The sequence below is a fragment of the Macadamia integrifolia genome, chromosome 3 (assembly GCF_013358625.1).
Source record: "Macadamia integrifolia cultivar HAES 741 chromosome 3, SCU_Mint_v3, whole genome shotgun sequence".
In the NCBI taxonomy this organism is placed as follows: Eukaryota; Viridiplantae; Streptophyta; class Magnoliopsida; order Proteales; family Proteaceae; genus Macadamia; species Macadamia integrifolia.
In genome coordinates this window covers 17,210,700-17,232,182 of record NC_056559.1, presented here as the reverse complement: position 1 = coordinate 17,232,182, position 21,483 = coordinate 17,210,700, and the positions used below count along the sequence as shown (strand labels likewise).

General features: G+C 39.6%; 1 protein-coding gene and 1 long non-coding RNA gene across 2 annotated transcripts in view; both read left to right on the top strand.

Annotated features, from left to right (window-relative positions):
• The window catches only part of LOC122073623 (presequence protease 2, chloroplastic/mitochondrial-like), a 42,119-nt gene that overhangs the window by 17,707 nt on the left and 2,929 nt on the right, over positions 1-21,483 (top strand). Inside the window, exons 7-14 of the mRNA XM_042638231.1 lie at positions 3,981-4,071; positions 9,057-9,577; positions 9,677-9,841; positions 9,945-10,163; positions 10,253-10,380; positions 10,616-10,805; positions 20,680-20,763; positions 20,850-20,947. Coding sequence (XP_042494165.1) covers positions 3,981-4,071; positions 9,057-9,577; positions 9,677-9,841; positions 9,945-10,163; positions 10,253-10,380; positions 10,616-10,805; positions 20,680-20,763; positions 20,850-20,947 — 1,496 coding nt within the window. The remainder of the gene's footprint in view (positions 1-3,980; positions 4,072-9,056; positions 9,578-9,676; positions 9,842-9,944; positions 10,164-10,252; positions 10,381-10,615; positions 10,806-20,679; positions 20,764-20,849; positions 20,948-21,483) is intronic.
• On the top strand, positions 4,978-8,507 carry LOC122073625. The gene is made up of 2 exons (XR_006138839.1): positions 4,978-7,109; positions 7,877-8,507. It is a non-coding gene; the product is annotated as an uncharacterized LOC122073625 (long non-coding RNA).

Sequence of the window (21,483 nt, the reverse complement as noted above, 5' to 3'; positions counted from 1 at the left end):
GAGGTTATCTTCAATAAAACCATATTAAGTGAAGTGTAGGTGCTTAGAACTCAATACTCACAAATTCAAATGTGTTCCAATTGCGCTCACAACCAGAAGATGAGCAACAAAGACTAAGTATGCGTAATGCAACTTTTGAAAGGTCGGGAGCAGAACTTCCATGTTGGGACCACCAAGAGACTATAAATATATAATATAGAAAAAAAGGTTAAGTAAAAAATCAACATATAAAGTTCTAGCCTAATTATAACTTTAAAAGGAAATATACTTACTAGGATTCAACTTGTCCCTTTGTCTAATCGCCATGTGCTTTGAAAAACTTCCTTTAGCATAGGTATAATTTTCAACCTGGAGAATGATCTTATCTTGCAAGGTCTCATCAGGCACCAACCTTGCAAGAACATCATTGAAGGCATCACTTGCTTTATGAGCAAAGTCCATCTCATTATCTGGATTATTTGCTACTGCCTTAAAGAACTTGTTTGGATTGAGGAAAAAGGTAGCTAAATATATTGGTCGATCTATTATAGTCTCACAACGGTAATCAACAATCCCTATGATTTTCTTCCTTTTCCTTTCATTGTTTCCAAAATTTTTTTTGTTCTTCTTTGCCACTTGCATTGCCATATATATTTCAAGCATAGCAGGCAACTCATGAGCTAAAAAAAAAAATCCCTACCAGGGCAGCCCTAATGAGATGATTCTTATGAATCTAGTTGCTGCCCTATACCTCACCTCAATGAGCTAAAAAACGAAAACCCTGCAGAAATCGATTGGAGTTCTGTCCAATTTTTTATTCTTCTCTTTTGGAGCCTTGTCTTCCTCCGCTATTGAAGATCAAGTCTCCTCCTCTTGAAGATCAAGTACTGCACCTTGAATGATATGTAAAGTTTACAGTTTTTCTGTCGAAATTTCGCTGTTTTCATGAAACTTTGACGAAATTTTTTGTTTTGGTGTCATTTCGACTGTGATGATACATTTATTTTTTAAAGTAATAAATGTCAGGTTTCGTACAAAATCAATTCGGTGGTTCCAATAGAAAGGCGTGGGAAAAACTTTGGTTTTTTGGATTTTGGCTAAATCTATCCGGTAAATGTTTGGAACAAGTTGTTGGGCCTTCCACCTATAGATGGTACTAGGACTTTAGGATGAGTAGAGGGGTTACTTGGTTGTATTCTTGACTCCTATATCTTTGACACTCTTTAATTAAACACACATTGATAGTTATGAAATGGTTTATAATTGTGTCTAGTCATTCTTACTGCATATTTAAGTTGTTTTAATTGAATTAGTGTTATAGTACTCAATTTTGTGTGTAATATGCCATATTAGAGAATGAATACTGTAGCATACAACGTATACTAACAAACTAGGGTTTGAAGTCAAACTACTATTTTGTGTGTGTTTTAAAATATAAGGTTTCACTATGTTTAAAGGGCCTAAAATAAGGTTTCCTAGAAGTTTCGGGATCTATTTTGACTATTTGGGCCTTGAAACCTTCACTCAAAAACCAAAAAGTTTCAACCAAAATTTTGCGGTTTTGCAAAATATTAATCTGTAACTATGCTTCTTGATAATGTGTTGTAGATTTAAGAGTGAATGTAATATTAAATGGTTTCACAATTTTTTATTTATTTTTTAAATCTAATAATTCAAACAAGAAGCATGCTTAAATAGGTACTCCCTAAAGTTGTAGGGCAAAATTCTACTGTTTGGGCCTCAAAAAATGGCCATTTCTTTCTTTTTGGGGAGATGGACCCAGTTTTGCCCCCATTTTGTTGCGAAGTTTCACTTTTGGCAGAGGGCGAAATTCGAATTTTTGAACCTTGTGTATGCTTACTTTGTTTGAATACCCAATGTTTAGGAGTCGAATGAATAACTGGGAAGTTGGACTCTCTCATATCCTTCCTTTTGAGGCTTGACCAAGATTTTGTATCCAAGCCAAGATTGATGTCTCTGGATGATGGATTGAAGAAGGATTATTGCATTTGGTTTTCCTCCATGGTTTTTAGAGGGGATATTTACTTGGGAAGTTCATTTTAAGGCCCTCATGAATCTCCACTATGGTGGCTCTTTTATATATTGATGGCTTCCAGTGAGTCAATGACACAAATATTTTGCATTCAACCACTAAATATCCTCTCAATTTACAGATCAAGCAACAGCACTTGCATTTTTATTTATTCTCTTCATGATGCAGGACTTTCTTATTTAGGGTTTCTTGGGATGCAATGGGTTATTTAATGCAACCTATCTGAGCTTCTCCTTAGCATGCTATGAGAGCCTTTGACCCAACATCCTTTGGAACCTATTCCTTTATGCGCTCTCAAAATTTAGGGTTGGAAAATTTAGAGTTTATTCATTTGATTTAGGGCTGAAATTAGGGTCATAAAAAGATGTTATCAAGAGATTTTTTTTTTATTAAGTGAAATTCTTGAATCAGGTTATGGGGACTTTAAAGTATGTAGGGTTTATAGATTTGACTCTTCTGTTTATATGGTTGAATACGAATTAATTCCAAACCAGGAGTTGCAGCAAGCCAATCTCCACAAAGCATTACTGAACTTGATATGGACCACTTTGCATGTGTGGTAGGGCTAAACAGGAAATCAAATTAGAATTTTTTTTTTTTTTTCTCTTGGTAGTTCAGAATTTATTAAAACAACAACAACCATAACCTTATCCCAAATAAATTCTTGATCAGAATTTATTAATAAAAGAAAATAGGAAAATGTATGATGCCTATTTTGCTTCACTATAATATTGATTAGTTTCACAAATATGAGAGAAGGGTATTGACTCCCTTTGATTCTGCCATTCTGTGGCAGTCAAAACAGAGAGAAGCCCAGATTTGAATTCTTATCCACTGCTCTATTAGCCACTCTATAAGAAGGTTCAACTGTCCATTTGAACCCCTTATTTAGTTCTCTCCGTTCAGATCTTCAAATAAAAGTTGTCAGGTGTAGACCTTGAGAAGAATCAGGATTAGAAACAGATCCTTTAAACCTGTAAAGGGGCTACTGATAAAATGTCATGTTGTATATACTATTCATCAACTAGCTACATGTGGTTAGCTTCACTATGTGTTGGTAGTCTGTGAAAACTGTCTCAATTTGCTGATAAAAGGAGTGACAGTCTTTATATTTGACTAGGAGTAAAAGAAAATTTAATTGGAAATCTTATGCCTAATGGGGAGAACTTTTGATTTGTTTGTTGAAAATCCTGAGGATTCATTATTAGGTGTAGCCTGAATCTCTTTGATTTTCTATCTTTCCATTGTGGCTAGTGTTGCACAAGGTTCAAAATTTTGGTTCTTTAAGCCATTGCGCCCCTTGCCAAAATCGAAATATTTTGGCAAAAATTCACCAAAAGTTTGCTGAAGATACGAACGGAGTCTTATATTTCTGTGAAATTCGACAGTTTTTTCATCTCAGTTTCTTGCAAAACTGAAATGTTCGCTTATTTTGTAGAAGTTTTAAATTTTGGCACATTGGTGGTGCATTTCATGCCTTCGTTGTCATCTTGTGCATGTGCCTTCTGGCCTTCTGGGAATAGCCAAATAGTTGCACATTGTCGTTATGTTTATGTATGTTTGCACCAAGGCTGTGTATGGTTGTGAAGAGAATTTGAGAATGTGTTGAAGTGAAGTAGAAGACCATGACACATTTGGTTGTGTTAAGAAAGTGCAAGGATGAGAGAGTAGGTGGGAAAAGCACTATTCCATGACCGTAACTTTTATTTCCATAACATAAAAACAGCCAGAAAGTGCAGGAGAATTGTCGAAATGTGAACTTTTCACACCCTCCCAGCCTCCCTTACTCTATGGACACCCAAAGGCGAGCTAAATGTTAGCTTGTTAACAGTGTGTATGACACATCACGTGGATACCACAAACATATTTTCTGGACACTTGGCATACATATTAATATGTTTTTTGCTTACACATTATAGGCTTACATGGGTATCTATTTTATTTTCAGGATTTTCACCGTAAATATTACCATCCCAGCAATGCCAGGATATGGTTCTATGGAGATGATGATCCAAATGAGCGCCTACGCATCTTAAGTGGTATGCCAGATTTATTACTAGCTGGATTGGCTTTCTTGTATTACGGACTTATGGTGTCACATGTTAAAGTAGCATGATTGTAATCGGGAAGCCCGCTTTCTGATGTTTCCCTGAGACAAGCTACCCTTCTGTTTCTGCCCCTCATATCTATTTAGCACTTCCCCCCACCCCCCACCCCCCTCCTCCTTTTGCTGGTACTCTTAGATGATCATTGGTACAGCCAGGTGATTTAACCTAAAGAATCTGTCCATATTCAGATGCTTCTGAAATTCAAGCTTGTTCTATTTTTTTATCTTTTTGGGATTTTTGTTATGTATTTGGTTACATGGCATATTTAAATGGTAGGATGTTATTGTTTAATTAAGTCTGGTTCATGAGTGGGATCTATCTCTCCGGTGAAGTGGCTTTTACTTGGAATCTTGGAAATTGATGAGGTAAGCTAGGCTGAATCAAACCCACACTTGCAAACCTAAAAAAACCAGAATTGCAGTGAACTAGAAAACTATGATAGTGGAAGAAACTAAATGTGATTATAACTTGCAAACCACAAATTTGGTCTCGCATAAATTAAAGGTCCTAATGGGGTGAGTATGTTTTTAAAATGTCAAAGAAAAATATTCAAAGTGCCTCTACTCTAGGCGACTCAAGTCCTAGAATCTTGGCCCCTAATCCTTCCAAATGTGAGATTAAATCAAACTCTAGGCTGGCCCTCCTCTTGCCGCTGGACCTGAGTTGCAGCAACTTTATTTATATATTGGATCTCAGTTTTGGGTGTCTCTCGGTTGGAATCAACAGGCCATTGAATTTCAGACCTCCCAGAAGTTTCAGAACAAATAGTTCCAACAAAGGAGTTCAAATAAGCTGAACAAAAATCTGGTTTTCCGCCAGGTACTGGGTCTCGATTTTGCAGTTCTTCGTCAACCAGTTTTTGAGACTGAGTGGCATTTGAATGGTCTCCTATTTGCAAACCATCTCCTAAATCCCTGGATCAGTTTGAGCCTTACTAAGGAAGCACTCTTTGAACCAGGTTTTTCAGTGGTCTACTCGTTTTCTTCCTAGGTTGCGTCTGGAGGTTGAAGATGAAACAAACCCCTTCCCATGATGGTACTATTAACTGTTTTGCCCTCAGCTTTAATCTTTAATCTCATAAATCCTTATTTTGCTTTTAGTTCCTAGCTTACCCTTTCTACTAGCACATTATAATACTTTGCTTATGTTTTGGAGTTCTAACAAATTACAACTTTGCCAATCTTATGAACTTCAACTTATTTACAGAATTGCCACCCTCTTTGTAGACATTGATTTATTTACTGTTTTGCCACTTGAACTTTGGTTATGGGTGTTTCCTTGTTTTGGTGGGCCCACAAGCTATCCAATAAGGGTAACTCTGACCCGGATTGCACCAAGAAGTTTAGAGAGATCACACACTAGAAGAGTCACGATAGAGAGAGAAAACTGCTGGAATACCTACAGAACAGTAATGGAAGAAAAAGAAGAAAAGAAGGAATATAGTGGTCTGCAGTTGGGCATCACCACCCGCCCTCCCTCCAAAGGCTTCACCATCTCAGCTGCATGCGGCAACTGAATCACCACAGTGCACACACACACACACAGAGTTCCTTTTGTCTTAACTTCCAAATTGAAGCTAAATCACCGCAGTGCACACGCTCACATAGGATTTTTTATCAAAACATCCACATCATTTAACGAATGAGTTATTACGAAAATAGAAACCCCCTATGCGTGGGGAATTACTTGGCTTCCAAGAAAGCTTTAGAATGGAAACCTTCTATAGAGGATCCATTGCTAGTACATTGAAAATAGAAAGCAATAAAAATAGAGCTGTTAAAATATGTACCACGATATGGGGAGTGTCTCTATCGTGTATGAGTTTTACCTTCCTGTTTTAGTTTATTTATTTCCCTAGTTAGGTTAGATCGCTACTTACTAATTAGGATAGATTTCCTATTTTATTTTGCTTGTGGCACAAGGACTTGGTTTCCTAGTTTGATTCTACTTCTTTTGGAGTTAATAAATATTGATGGTAGGGGGGGACTGAGATTATAATTGGCTGCTCCCCTCTTACAGTCTCTCTTCTCTTCTTCTCTCTCAATCTCTTTCTCTCCTCTTACTCTCTCAAGTTACTGGTTACAGATCTTGGTTTCGTAACATGGCATCAGAGCTGTAACCAGTAGCTGTTTTGAGAGTCGTTCTAAGATCTCATGCTATTGTGAAGAGTTCTTAGAAAAATAAGAACTAGGGTTTCAATGATTTTGTTCGTGTAAGTCGTCGGTTCCTTTTGCTTAGTTTGCTGGTTCGTGTCTGGTGTGAGAGGTATCTCACTTGATTAAAATTATATCTGCTACTGCCGAGAGGTTGAAGGACACCCATTTGTCTTTGCTTGACCAAAAAAAAAAAAAAAAAAAAAAAGGTTTGCTTGAGTCAAAGGTTTGCTTCTGCTGGTTCGATCGTCTCGACTTGATGCTTGTGTTTTCTGATTTGGAAGTCTTGCTGTCGAAGTCTGATTCTACTGCTCGGTTATCGTTTTGAAGCAATCGTCACTGCCCAAGTCGACGTTCGATTTCTACTGGTTTCGATTGGTTCTGCAAATCTGTTATGCATACAGTAGCTTCTGGTTGATCGGTTTCCTGGTTATCAAAACCTAGTCAATTATTCTTGGTTCTTCTATTTGCTTGTTGAAGTTCGTGGTTACTTGGTTCTCTGCTGCTGAAGGTCTCTCACTGCCATAAGACTTTCTGTAGTCGCTTGGTTTGTTGGTGCTGGTGTCGATTGAAGAAGTCCGTTGTCTCTCTCACTGATTTCCGCCATGGTTCTTGCTACCACCATCAGCAGCTTCAGGTTTTCCGCATGCTGGTCGAAGGGTGAAGATAAACCTTGTGTTCGAACCAGCGTTACAATCTTCTCTTTGCCTCTGCTAAAGTCGTTGATTGGCTACTGATTTGCTGTTATGCGTGTCTAGTTGTTGATCCCAAATCGAACTACTGGTGGCAGATTTTCTGCCATGCTTTTGGCTGAAGGTAAGGGACGACTGACCTGTCCCACGATTTGTGCTTCTTTAATTAAAACCTATTTCCCATATTTCCCCTACTGCCCCTCTCTTTTATCTATAATCCTTTTTATCCCACCTTGTTTTGCTTCCTAGTTTATACGTTACTCCCATTACTCAGTTTTCTTACTTTCTCTTTAATTTCCAATATTGCCCCTCCCTTTGGTTCTTATTCCTTCATGTCCATTAATTAACCTTCTTTCCTAGTTTATCTCCAAACAATAATTCCAATTCCCTTGTTGTCCATTGCCTCTTTAACTACCAAATTGACCCCTTGAAAATTCTGGTTATTTACTAGAATGCCATTACTCCATTAATTGGTTATTGCACTTTTGGATGGGCCCATAATTATGGTCAGTGATGGGTTTTAAACCCTAGATTTGCATGACATAATTACATATTTGGCATTTTTGGGCACATAACACCCAATTTAGGGTCTTGGACCCCTAGATTGCATCATCAGTTTGGGTTACAATTTTTTGGAAATTTGGTAGTTGCATGGAGATAATTTGCTATAGTGCGAGGGAGATTGGAAATTATTTTTTGCTCTTGATATGGGATTATATGTACTGCTCATCCTTTGAGATGCTAATTAGTGGACATTGTATGTCCACGTGTAATGCTACACGTGAGGGGGAGATTGGAGCTATTATCTACTCAATTGCAGTTCTTATATTTTCTGTTTTATTCTGCTACTTGCTTACCTTGGCACCTGATGCTGCTACTTGCTTACCTTAGCACCTGATGCTGCTACTTGCTTACCCCGGCACCCGATACTGGAACTTGTTATCTCGGCACCCGATGCTGCTGCTTGCTTACCCCGGCACTCCAATGCTGCTACTTGCTTACTTCGGCACTTGATGTTGCTACTTGGTCCCCAACAACCTGATGTCGATACATGCTTACCTCCGCAACCTGTTGTTGCTACTTGCTACCTAATACCTGCCTTCCTTGGGAAGCGCCTTTGATACTACTGACTTTATGATGGGGATGATTGGAGTTCTCTCTGTGCTCTCTAGTGTCTACTACTACTACTCAAGACTGGTGTTATGTTTAATTTTCTATTCTTGTTGGTCCAAGCTGGAAGTTTTCTTTTGATAGATGTATACTCCAGCTTGAGGGGGAGTGTTAAAATATGGACCATGATATGGGGAGTGTCCCTATCGTGTATGGGTTTTACCTTCCTGTTTTAGTTTATTTCTTTCCTTAGTTAGGATAGATCTCTATTTACTAATTAGGATAGATTTCTTAACTTATTTTGCTTGTGGCACACTTAGTTTCCTAGTTTGATTGTACTTCTTTTGGAGTCAATAAATATTGATGGTAGGGGGGGACTGAGATTATAATCGGCTGCTCCCCTCTTGCAGTCTCTCTTCTCTTACTCTCTCAAGTTACTGGTTACAGATCTTGGTTTCATAACAAGAGCCATGTACTTGGTATAGCTTAACCACTAAGTAGCTTATAACGTGAAATTAGAAACTCAATATTCAGTAACAACTAAAAGATCCTTTGCGGCTCCAAATCACCAACCCACGCAAGCTGGCTTTGTGGGTCCTGCACAATCTAGTAAATCTTCTAAATGCTGGACATATCTCCAAAGAATCTTCGATAAACTGTGCTGAATCGCAGGCCATGTTGTGGGGCAGAACATGGGCTTATTGTAAACAAAATTTGGGCTTTAATATAAACCAGATTATGGGCTTTAAATGGACCTGGGTTTAACTTAAACCAATGGGAAGAAAATGAAGGCTTGGTTGGGTTGTTATAGCTTAAACCAGTGAAACTGGTTGGGCCTGGCCTTGTACTGCATCAGCTGTACTTGAAGTTTATTACTATCAACCTTTTAGCCTTTCCATAGTACTCTATTCAATTTTCAATTCTTTCTCGTAATTCCTGCTTTCCTTTTTTTGATGTTCAGAATATCTGGATTCGTTTGAAGCGAATGTAGCTTCGGAAGCATCGAAGGTTGAACCACAGAAACTCTTCTCAGAACCAGTTAGGATTGTTGAGAAATATCCAGCAGGTGAAGGTAGTGATTTGAAGAAGAAACACATGGTATGCCTAAACTGGCTTCTATCTGATAAGCCCTTGGACTTGGAAACTGAGCTCGCCATTGGATTCTTGGATCATCTTATGTTGGGAACTCCTGCGGCTCCTTTGAGAAGAATTCTGCTTGAAAGTAGCTTGGGAGATGCCATTGTTGGTGGAGGGGTTGAAGATGAGCTCCTCCAGCCCCAATTTAGTATAGGTTTGAAAGGTGTTTCTGAAGAGGACATTCAAAAGGTGGAGGAACTGGTAATGAATACTCTTAAAAAGCTGGCAGATGAAGGTTTTGATCCAGAAGCTGTGGAGGCATCCATGAATACAATTGAGTTCTCTCTCAGGGAGAACAACACTGGTTCTTTCCCTCGAGGGTTGTCTTTGATGCTTCGTTCTATTGTAAGCGATTTAATTTCTGTTCTTAATTGATTAGCTGCCAAATGTTTCACAGATGCAGTGTTGTATTTATAATTTATTACTTGGTTTCTATCCATGTAGGGGAAGTGGATATATGATATGGACCCCTTTGAGCCTTTAAAATATGAGAAGCCCCTACAGTCTTTAAAAGCAAAGATTGCTGAAGTAGGGTCCAAGGCTGTTTTCTCTCCATTAATTGAGAAATTCATCTTGAACAATCCTCATCGTGTTACTGTTGAAATGCAGGTGATTATCGCAATCTAAGAGCCAAAATTTACCATGATGGTGTGCGTACCTTCTGTTTTATTGTCCTCTTTATGAAATAGTGTTTTTTTCTTTTATGTGCCAGCCTGATCCAGAGAAGGCTTCTCGTGAAGAAGCAGCGGAGAGAGAAATTCTAGAGAAAGTTAAAGCAAGTATGACAGAAGAAGATCTTGCTGAACTAGCACGTGCAACCCAGGAACTTCGACTGAAGCAGGAAACTCCGGACCCACCAGAGGCTCTAAGAAAAGTGCCTTGCCTCTCTCTACATGATATCCCTAAAAAGCCTATACATGTACCTACTGAGGTAATTACATCCCTTTGTCTGTGTAATTGAATTGCGTACATTCCCATTTTAGTTGGGCCACATTACTAATGATGCTTACTTCATTATAGATTGGGGAGATTGGTGGAGTAAAAGTTTTACAGCATGACCTTTTCACAAATGATGTTCTTTACACAGAAGTTGTCTTCAATATGAGTTCATTGAAGCAAGAGCTGCTTCCATTGGTACCATTATTTTGGTGAGTATTTTGTATAGGAAAGTTAGTGTCTTGTTTCTCTTCTTCTTCCTGCACTAATATTTAATGCAAAGAGCCAAAGATAGACAAAACCATGACATTCACAGTAGTAGAAAAAAGCATGGTTAGATTCTTCAGTCTTTACTGGAAACCTATAGTGATTATCAACATGTCTCTGTTTATGGTGCAAAGTTAAATCCTTAAGAATCTTTAAAAACTCAAAAGGATTTGATGACAGCCAGTCATTGCTGGAGATGGGTACAAAAGACATGGACTTTGTGCAACTTAATCAGTTAATTGGAAGGAAGACAGGGGGAATATCAGTTTATCCCCTTACATCTTCTAAAAGGGGCAGGGAAGATCCATGTAGCCATATAATTGTTCGTGGGAAAGCCATGGCCGGAAGGACTGAAGACATATTTAACCTGGTATGTTTGTTCTCCTTAGTCTTATCATGCAAATACTTCCTGCAAATAATTTTTGAATTTTGTTCAGTTTATTTCCATTGGATACATTGTAATTTGTGACTGCAGGGAACCCAAAACACAGTCAATCAGGATAAGAGAGTATGTTCTATTGATGGTTAGAACTTAATTAAAATAAAAATAAAAATAGGAAATATACTCAGGAAAGGAAACAAATGTCCTAAACTAATTACTAATAAAACTAACACCTGACAAACCTTATCTCATGATAGGGACACTCCACTCCCCCTATCGTGAGCAAGGCCCAATACTAACAGACTAATTAACTAATGCGGGGCCCACCGGCCCCAAGAAAACCAACCCAGGTGGCTGTGGGTCCACCTAAGGACTTAAAAAATTTAGGTATAAAATTAGATGCCAAATCAGTAAATATGTTGATGTTTAGAAGGGAGTGGCATTCCCGTAAATAAATTGAAGTTCACAAGTGTGGCAAACTTGTAATTTGTTAGAACTTCAAGACATTGGCACTGGTTTACAAAGCACTATTATAAAGGGGAAATTAGGAATCAGATGTAAAAGTAGGACAATGAAGAATATGGGAGAAAGAGAGGGGTATTAAGGGGAAAGAGGGATTGAAAAGGGGTTTCTTGACAACCCACGTTGGTTGTCTTCAACCTCCAGCCAAGAGGAGCAGGGCGGAGGTCTAGAGGGTCCTCAGGTGAAGAAAACTCCCTCAATAGGGGTCCGATGGGGCTGAAACTTCAGGGAGAGATTCAGTAGTCATAGAGCTCTTGATTGCAAGAACCACAAGGTTAGACGACCAGTGTATGCAAGATTTGGGACTGCTGAAACAGATCTGGGTGATGGTGCACGGATCAGATTTGTTCATGACTTCAAACCTCACTGTAGGGGCTTCAACAGAGGCCAGGCTTCTGGGTTTTAATCGCCCAAGGGAGGCGAACCTTCGAACAAGTCTTCAGCTTAAGAAGGTCAAGCACAAGGGAGATCAGTAATCCCAGAGAAGAGAAAATACAGCAGTAAAGTGAAGAAGAAGAGGAAGAAAGAGGAGAAGGGGGGGGGGCAGGGGGAGTTCCAGAGAAGAAGAATAAGAAGAAATAAAGAGGGAAAGAAGAAAGACAGCAGAGGAGGAGAAGAGAAAGGGAAGAAGGGGACAGGGAGGGGGAGAGAGGCAGCCACGCAGGCAGTAAACTTAATTTTTCTTCAATAATCAACTAAAATTATTGTGGCACATGGCCTTACATAAGTAGGAAAAGAATTACTAAAAAAAGAAAATGCTAAATATGAAATTGATCTAACATAGAAGAAGCTTCCTAATTTAAAATATAATAGAAACACAATAAACTAAAATTGAGAATTTCTACTTACCTAATAGCTACCCCAAAATAACCTAAAATAAAAAATAACAAATATCCTCAAAATAAAATAAAATCCGAGAATATTCTATTAACCTTGAACCCGAATCAGTAACTTGGAACCCAAATTGGATCTGGGTCTTGGTCCGGGTTTTGGAGCGGGTTTGGGTTGATCCATCGGAGCACTGCTACATCAACTCCCTTGTTTAGAAAAACTCGTCCACGAGTTTTATAAAAGGAGAGAATCAACACCACTCGATCAACATCCTCAATCAATGGCTTCAAAGTGGTAAAGATCCAACACACCTCGCTATCAACGGTCACGATCTTTTGATCGTCTTCAACAAATGATGACTTTGATCAGAATCGGATGGTGGGGCTTCACAAATGAGATCGGGCCATCGATCAGTTCTTCAGAAACATCCTTCATCAGATCGTCGCGCTCATCTTCAACATTGACTACAAAACTTGATGTAATGGTCTCTAGATGGGGGCACGGTTCTCGAGGTGTCGTCACAATGTCATGAGTAACGTGACCTTTCTGTCCATTGAGTTTCCGAATACGTCACTCTAGGGCATCAAGCCTTGCGTTAATGTCCTGGAGGATAACTGCTTGTGCTTTCTGTACAGCCTGCTTAGCTTGGAGGGTTCTTAAGATTTCTTCGCTCTGTTGAAACAACCGAGTTCACTGTTCAGACGAGGGGGTGGTGTAAGCAACCATCGTAGCAGGAAACCTGGCTCTGATACCAAATAATGCGGGCCGGTGGGCCCCAAGAAAACCAACCCAGGTGGCTGTGGTCCACCTAAGGACTTAAAAAATTTAGGTATAAAATTAGATGGCAAATCAGTAAATATGTTGATGTTTAGAAGGGAGTGGCATTCCCGTAAATAAATTGAAGTTCACAAGGGTGGCAAACTTGTAATTTGTTTGAACTTCAAGACATTGGCACTGGTTTACAAAGCACTATTATAAAGGGTAAATTAAGAATCAGATGTAAAAGTAGGACAGTGAAGAATATGGGAGAAAGAGAGGGGTTATTAAGGGGAAAGAGGGATGGAAAAGGGGTTTCTTGACAACCCACGTTGGTTGTCTTCAACCTCCAGCCAAGGGAGCAGGGCGGAGGTCTAGAGGGTCCTCAGGTGAAGAAAACTCCCTCAATAGGGGTCCGATGGGGCTGAAACTTCAAGGAGAGATTCAGTAGTCATAGAGCTCTTGATTTCCAGCAACCATAAGGTTAGACGACCAGTGTATGCAAGATTTGGGACTGCTGAAACAGATCTCGGTGATGGTGCACAGATCAGATTTGTTCATGACTTCAAACCTCACTGTAGGGGCTTCAACAGAGGCCAGGCTTCTAGGATTTTAATCGCCCAAGGGAGGAGAACCTTCGAACAAGTCTTCAGCTTAAGAAGGTCAAGCACAAGGGAGATCAGTGAACTTACGCAAAGCTGTAAGTTGCCAGAAGCAGAGTAATCCCAGAGAAGAGAAAATACAGCAGTAAAGTGAAGAAGAAGAGGAAGAAAGAGGAGAAGGGGGGGGGCAGGAGGAGTTCCAGAGAAGAAGAATAAGAAGAAATAAAGAGAGAAAGAAGAAAGACAGCAGTGAAGGAGGAGAGAAAGGGAAGGGGACAGGGAGGGGGAGAGAGGCAGCCACGCAGGCAGTAAACTTAATTTTTCTTCAATAATCAACTAAAATTATTGTGGCCCATGGCCTTACATAAGTAGGAAAAGAATTACTAAAAAAAGAAAATGCTAAATATGAAATTGATCTAACATAGAAGAAGCTTCCTAATTTAAAATATAATAGAAACACAATAAACTAAAATTGAGAATTTCTACTTACCTAATAGCTACCCCAAAATAACCTAAAATAAAAGATAACAAATATCCTCAAAATAAAATAAAATCCGAGAATATTCTATTAACCCTGAACCCGAATCAGTAACTTGGAACCTAAATTGGATCTAGGTCATGGTCCGGGTTCTGGAGCGGGTTTGGGTCGATCCATCGGAGCGCTGCTGCATCATTAACTCATAACTTAACAATGGGTCCAATAGGGTACACATGACACCTCTATAAAACAGAATATAACTTGACACTCCCCCTCAAGCTTTAGCATATAAATCACCTATACTTAGCTTGGAACAACACTTCGAGATGGCAGGTACAAAAAGAGACTTTATAACAACACACTAGATGAAGCGAACACAGTACAATCAGCTTCTTCATAACAACATCCTCAAAAAATGGTAGTCAACCTCAATATGTTTGGTCTTTTCGTGAAATACCGGTTGCTTGCAATGTAGATGGCAGCTTGATTAGAGCAAACCATCTTTCATAAGTTTAAGTAATTGGAAAACTCAACTCTTGAAGATTAGACTTCAACCACATCAACTCAGCTGCACTTTAAGCTATAGCTCTATACTTGGCCTCAACATTGGATTGACACACAATTGTTTGCTTTTAGCTACACCTAATGTAGATAAGTCACTTAATGGGCTTATTTTATTACAAATAAGCCTTGGGTTGGGTTATGTATGTGTTGGGCCTTTGATCCCGTGAGTTTTCTTTGTAATGGGCCAGTTTAATGAACCTAAAATATGGGTAAAAAGTAGGAAAACGGGATTTAATTCATTAGCTTAGTTAGAATCCTGTTTTGAGTCTATTTCCTTTGTTATTTCAGTTTTAGTCAGTTTAGGTTTATCTATTAGTGAATGACTAGTTAGTTACCTGCTCCATGTTGGAGTTCTAGTCCTAGTTCTATTTGGAGTCCAACTCCTATTAGGTATTGTCTAGTCCTACTTGAAGACTAGCCCCTAGTTAGGTTATGACTGCTAGTCTGCCTTCTTTATATAAAAGAGCTAATGTAATCTGATTTCTCAGACTTGAAGAATAATGAATTAAGTTAATGTTTGAGAGCCTTAGGGCTGTATGTGATTCTCCCCCTTTTTATTCTATCCCTCCTTGGTTGGATTTGTGCAATGTCTAATTATGTGATCCCTTCCTGCCCCTTCTATTCTGATTTCCCCTCTCTTCCCTAAGGTCCCTCCATCAATTGGTATCAGAGCCGAAGGATCCCTTGCTCTACTGAAATGCAACTCCGTTTACCTCCCACAGTAGCCCTTCCACCTCCCACGCAACTCCCTTTCTTCCCCTATTCCTCCCCCCCCCCAAAAAAAGAAAGCAAAACTGACCAATGGATCAAAATCTTTTATTAGATATCCGTCAACAAATACAATGGATGCGAGAGATGCTCGATGAGATGCAACGACACTTTAAGGACATCAAAGACCTAACATTGGTCACATCTGATTGTATACACTCTACCTTCAACTATGTGATCTCAGTCTTTGAACAACAAGTAGACGAACCAGAAGATGAATCACTCGTGGTAGAAGATGAGATGGCACCATTGGAAGTTGAAGATCAACTTGTGGTAAAATTTAAATCGGTTGATCTGCTCAGTGAACCAATCGATTTTATTTTTCCGAATCACTACTTCACCTTTGAACTTTGCGTCGTGGATTTCATAGCATTCGATCATGGTTTTGATGGTGACTTCATACAGGAAAAGATGTATATTGATCGATTGGTGTTGATTCTCCCGTTTTACAAAACTTGTGGATGAGTTTTTCTTAACATCGGGGGAATTGATGTAGATAGGTCACTTAATGGGTTTATTTATTACAGATAAGCCTTGGGTTGGGTTATGTATGTGTTGGGCCTTTGATCCCATGGATTTTCTTTGTAATGGACCCCTTTAATGGGCCTAAAATATGGGTAGAAAGTAAGAAAACGGGATTTAATTCATTAGTTTAGTTAGAGTCCTATTTTGAGTCTATTTCCTTTGTTATTTCAGTTTTAGTCAGTTTAGGTTTCCCTATTAGTGAATGGCTAATTAGTTACCTACTCCATATTGGAGTTCTTGTCCTAGTTCTATTTGGAGTTCAACTCCTATTAGGTACTGTATAGTCCTACTTAAAGACTAGCTCCTAGTTAGGTTATGACTGCTAGTCTGCCCTCTTTATATAGAGGAGCTAATGTAATCTAATTTCTCAGATTTGAAGAATGATGAATTGAGTTAATGTTCGAGAGCTTTAGGGCTGTGTGTGATTTTCCCCCCCTTTATGCGATCTCTCCCTCCCTAGTTGGATTTGTGCAATATCTAATTGTGTGATCCCTTCCTTCCCCTTCTATTCTAATTCTTCCTTTCTTCCCTAAGGCTTTTCCCCATCAACACCACATGATAAGATTTCCACCAATAAATGTGCAATAACCTATGGTAGATTTCTTATCACCGTCAGCACTGGTCCAATTAGCATCAGGAAACCTGACTAGATTAACATTGCGATGTGAACAATAAATGATCCCCTTTCTTGGGGCCCCCTTTAGGTACCTTAAGATATGACAAGCTGCCTCGTAATAAACTTTCTTCGGTGCCTCCGGAAGCTGGCTAATAATATCCACAACATAGGAAATATCAGGCCTAGTGATAGATAAATAAGTTTCCCAACTAGTCTCCTGTACCAGTGGGTATCATCAAACACTTCACCATCATATGTGCCAAATTTTTGATGTGGATCTATAAGAGTATCAACTAGATATTTTTTGGATGAATAAATAAATTCATCACCAAGCAGAGGAAAGGGAGAAGAGAGAGTGGGGGGAATAGGCGAAGCCCTAGAGGGAGGCAGTAAATAAATCACGAGGGGAAGGCCCCTACAAAAATATAGCCAAGGAGAGCTAAGAGGGCACAACATGGGGGGGGGGACCTATCAGGGGGGAGATAGGAGAGAGATGGAGGGAGGCCTCAGGAGACAACAATGGCCCTGTTCTTTGGGGTATCAAAAATCCGACGCTGACGGATACACCGAAGCTTGGAGCTAACATTGAAGAAGATGACTTTCCAAATCTTCTCAAAGGAGCGAGAGTTGGAAGTCCATCTTCAAAGATTTCGCTCCATCCAGAGATGGTTGACGGTTACATAGAAGGCCTATTTCCTTGCCGTATCACATATAGAGGATCTACTAAAGGTCATATCAACCTAGATCCATTCCCTACTCAAGGGAATAATGCATTTGCGGTAGGCCAGCAATTGTTGAGGACTTTTTTCCAGACCGTGGAGGAGAAGGGGTATGAAAAAAAGAGATGGTCAGTGTCTTTGACACCATTCTAGCAGAGGCAACAAGAGGAGGAAACTGGAATTTGACGATAGAGGAGGAAAGACCGTATAGGAAGGCAGTTGGAGAGAGCACGCTAGGTGATGAAGCTGTGGCGAGGGATGTGACCTTTAAACCAGGTGAGATTATGTTAAGGGACAGGGAAGCCCATAACACGAATATGGTTCCAAGCAGAGGCAAGGATGAATTCTCTTGTAGGGGAGGGAATCTAGGACATCTTGTCCTCTCTACCACGGTCACTGTGGGGAACTAGGGGGGGGGGAGGAAAGACCAGAGATCAGCAAATAGGGGAGGCAGGTGGGGACCAGATTCCATTGGAGATGATCGAGGCGATTGGGCCAATATGGGAATCCTAGAGGAATAGAGGGCACGGGGGGAGATCAAGGAAAAGAATGCCTGAAGGGTACCAAGGATCCAGCCACAGAGGTGAAGCCGTGGAGGAGCCATTCCCAATAGAATAGGAGATAGCAAGGAGAGTCAGGGATCTTTTGGAGAGGATGAAATGCCAGATCCAAGAGGTGTCGGGGGTGGGGGAGGCAAACCAAAGAGAATTATTCTGTAGAAAGGAGTAGACCCAAGAGACCTAGATACTATTCTGCCTGGTGACGAGCTTCCAGATGAGCTTGAGAATGCTGACAGTATTGATGTCCTTAATCTTTTGTAAACCCAAGCCTCCCTCAGATTTAGGGTGGCAGACCTTGTCCCAACTTAAAGGCCGGAGGAGTTTTGAAGAGTTGGAGCCCTTTTAAAGAAAGGAGGAGAGCATGGATTCAATGGATTTAGAGGTGGCACCTGGGAGGACAAAGACACCCATCCAATAGAGAGGCATTGAATGGGGAACTGCTCTAATGAGAACCAGACGGCCAGCATAGGAGAGAAGCTTGCCTTTCCAAAGCTGAAGCCTCTTTCTCATCTGGTCAAGGATGGGGAAGCAGTGGTGGGCAGAAAACCTAGCAGGGATTAGTGGGAGACCCAGATACTCGACTGGGAGAGATCCTAGGGAGAAGCCCGTGAGCTGAAGGAGATTAGCCCGACAAGCATCAGAGACTCCAGAGAGGGAAATCCTGGATTTGAGGAGATTAATTTTGAGGCCGGAGAGGGATTTGAAAAGGCGGAGGGAGGATATGATGGAAGAGATGGTGGTAGGGTCGGCCTTTGAGAAGATCATGGGTCATCAACAAAGGCAAGGTGGGTTAGCATCTGGGTTTTGCATTTGGGGATAGGAAAGATGAGGTGCTGGTCGATGGAATATTTAGATAGATCAGGAAAGGACTTCAAGGGCAAGGGAGAAGAGGAAGGGAGAGAGAAGGCACCCTTGCCGGATGCCACAGAAGAGGAGAAGTAACTTGTGGGGCTATCATTGACCAAGATAGAGAAAGAGGGGAAAGAGAATCAAAAGATACATTAGTGGATCCAGTGAACAAAAAGGGGGTGGGAAGACATTTGCAGAAGGACTTGCTGAATGAAATCCCAATAGGTAGAACCAAAAGCCTTGTGAATGTCAATTTTGAGGAGGGTCGCCGAGGAGTGGGACTTTCTATCAAGACCTCTATTTCATGGTAGAGCATGATATTGTCAGTAATACTCCTACTAGCAATGAAAGCAGGTTGGTTTGGGCGAACCAAGGAGTCAATGACAGTCTGGATACGGTTGGCCATGATCTTCGTAGTGAATTTGTAGGGAGAGTGGCCTAAAGTCCGACATCGAAATAACGCCTTCCTTTTTAGAGGAAAGACTTCCTTTCTTTCTTCTTCAGATGGTATCTACACCTTTAGTGGAGGGATCGGCATTTGTCATTGGTTGGTTATGGAAGCAATTTGATTGCCCTTGAGGCTTTCGTATTTCATCAGGCATGTCTGTAACCAGGTTCCTCTTGTGAATTCCTAATTGTTGTGTAGGGCATGGTTCAAGAACTCATTTTGCTTCGCCAAAATACCGAAATTTCGGCAATTTCCATGTGTTTTGCTTGGTCATTTTGGGGGGTTAATGGCCGAAATTTGCGAAACGAGCGAAACGAAATGTGATCGAGATGATCGAAATTTCGACGAGATAGTGCATTTTTTTGGACCAAAATTAGCGAAATTTCAGAACAAAATGACCGAAATTTCAGCGAGATGACTGAAATTTGTGTTTCGTAGGCAGTTTCGTTTTGGTAAAATAAAAAATATCAAAATATCCGAGATTTCAGTGAGTTTTCGAACTATGGTGTAGGACTAAGGCAACTAACGATCATAGCTATTGACCTAGCCAAAGAAATAGGGGCGGAAAAGATTTTGTATTGGGAATATGTCTTCCTTTATGATGGTGTAAGCTTGCTCTCTTTTGGTTTGATTTGTGGAGCCTTTGCTCCTTGTTTTGTCTCTATTCTTTGTTTTCTTAATAAAAAATTGTATTTATTAAATGGGAAAAGGCTGGGCATGCTACTGGGGTGCCCAGTCTGTGTCAGTTTCTCTTCCCCCCTTTGGAAATTACAGAATCACTAGCTCTAGGAAAGCTAGCTGCTAGCGGCGTGCCCAACCCTCTTCTTATTAAATAAATAAATAATATCTCCTTTCATGGGGATCTAGTCTGTTTTTCTTTCTGTTGTGTAGTAAGAGCTGCTATGTTTTCCTTTTTTAAGTAAGAGCAATTAAGTTATTAAATAGCCATATTGATCCATTATGTTGGGTCCTATTATTTATTATTTAGGAAATCTCATACCACATCAATGAGTTGCATTGATGTAGTTAGCTGCTTTTATAAATGTAGACTACTAGAATCCATACACTATGCGTCTTTTAACTATTGAAATATTTAGAATTGTTTAGAATTATAGGCTTGATTTAGTTTTACTGTTTAAGCTGCTATTTAAGGAATCTATCTTCAGGAACAATAGCATTGTCAATGTGGTTTAATTTCATTTGTTAGGCAGCCACTTATTCTGGTGCATGGTTAGTTCAGTTGCTAGGTAGGTGGTGTATTGCAGTCTGCTGAGTTGTTCTCCCCATTCCACCCCCTGGCCTAAGAAAAAAAAAAAGGGCCACCTAACAAATAAAAAAGAGAAAGTAGGAATTGAAATTCAGTAGAAATTTTGGTATTTACTTGTATTACATGGTGTCAGGTCCATCTTTGATATTTTAATACTAGCACTATAGGAAATTATGAAGTATCTATCTCATCCACTTGAATAACAGTTCAAGTAAAATCCTTATCAACTTTAGCTTGAAGGTTTTGGTTTATTTCTTTGCATCTATTTTCTTCTTTGGGTTTGGAGTTAACTAGGCACTTGCACTTGATCATGTATAAGGTCTTCAATAAAGGTCTGATATTTATTTGTTGTCTTAGGTTAACTGCATTCTTCAAGATGTTCAGTTCACTGACCAGCAGCGTTTTAAGCAATTTGTTTGCCAAAGTAAAGCTAGAATGGAGGTACCTATTGAAATCTAACACTGATTACTAGGGAATATATATACATTTGTTCCAGTTATTTACTTTTATTTTGAAATTATTTCCAGAATCGTTTAAGAGGCAGTGGTCATGGAATCGCTGCTGCAAGAATGGATGCAAAGTTAAATGTTGCAGGATGGATTGCTGAACAAATGGGTGGTGTTAGGTGGGGTATTTAGATTGTTTTGAAATTGTCTTGGAGCCTACTTTTTGTTTATTTGCTACTGTTATACCAAATATCTTTTTCTGTTTAATGCTTCTTGATGGATTTGGGAAATATTATACAGCATAGGCCACGTGACTGAGATCCTGCAACACAATCATGCAGGGATAGCAGTAGCCCAACCACAAGGGGAGGGGGATATGAGCTTCTGTTTGTTTTAAAAGAAAATGAAAAATTAAATGGTGTTGGAAATCAGAAATTGCTTTACTGAAAATATAATACATAATTTTTGTAAATTACTCCCATTTTAAATTTTTGGATATTTTCCAGAAAAATAGTCGTATCTTTGTCCATGATACAACTGCCACCCGTTGAGGACATCAACCTCATCATATAACTAAAAATTTTCTTCAATCAACCATGCCTAGTTATGCTTCATTGCCATGCACAACCCAAAAAGACAGACTGCAAAGAAGTACAATATGTTTTAGAATATATATATATATATATATTTATTTTTTATGTTGAACCAAAATTGT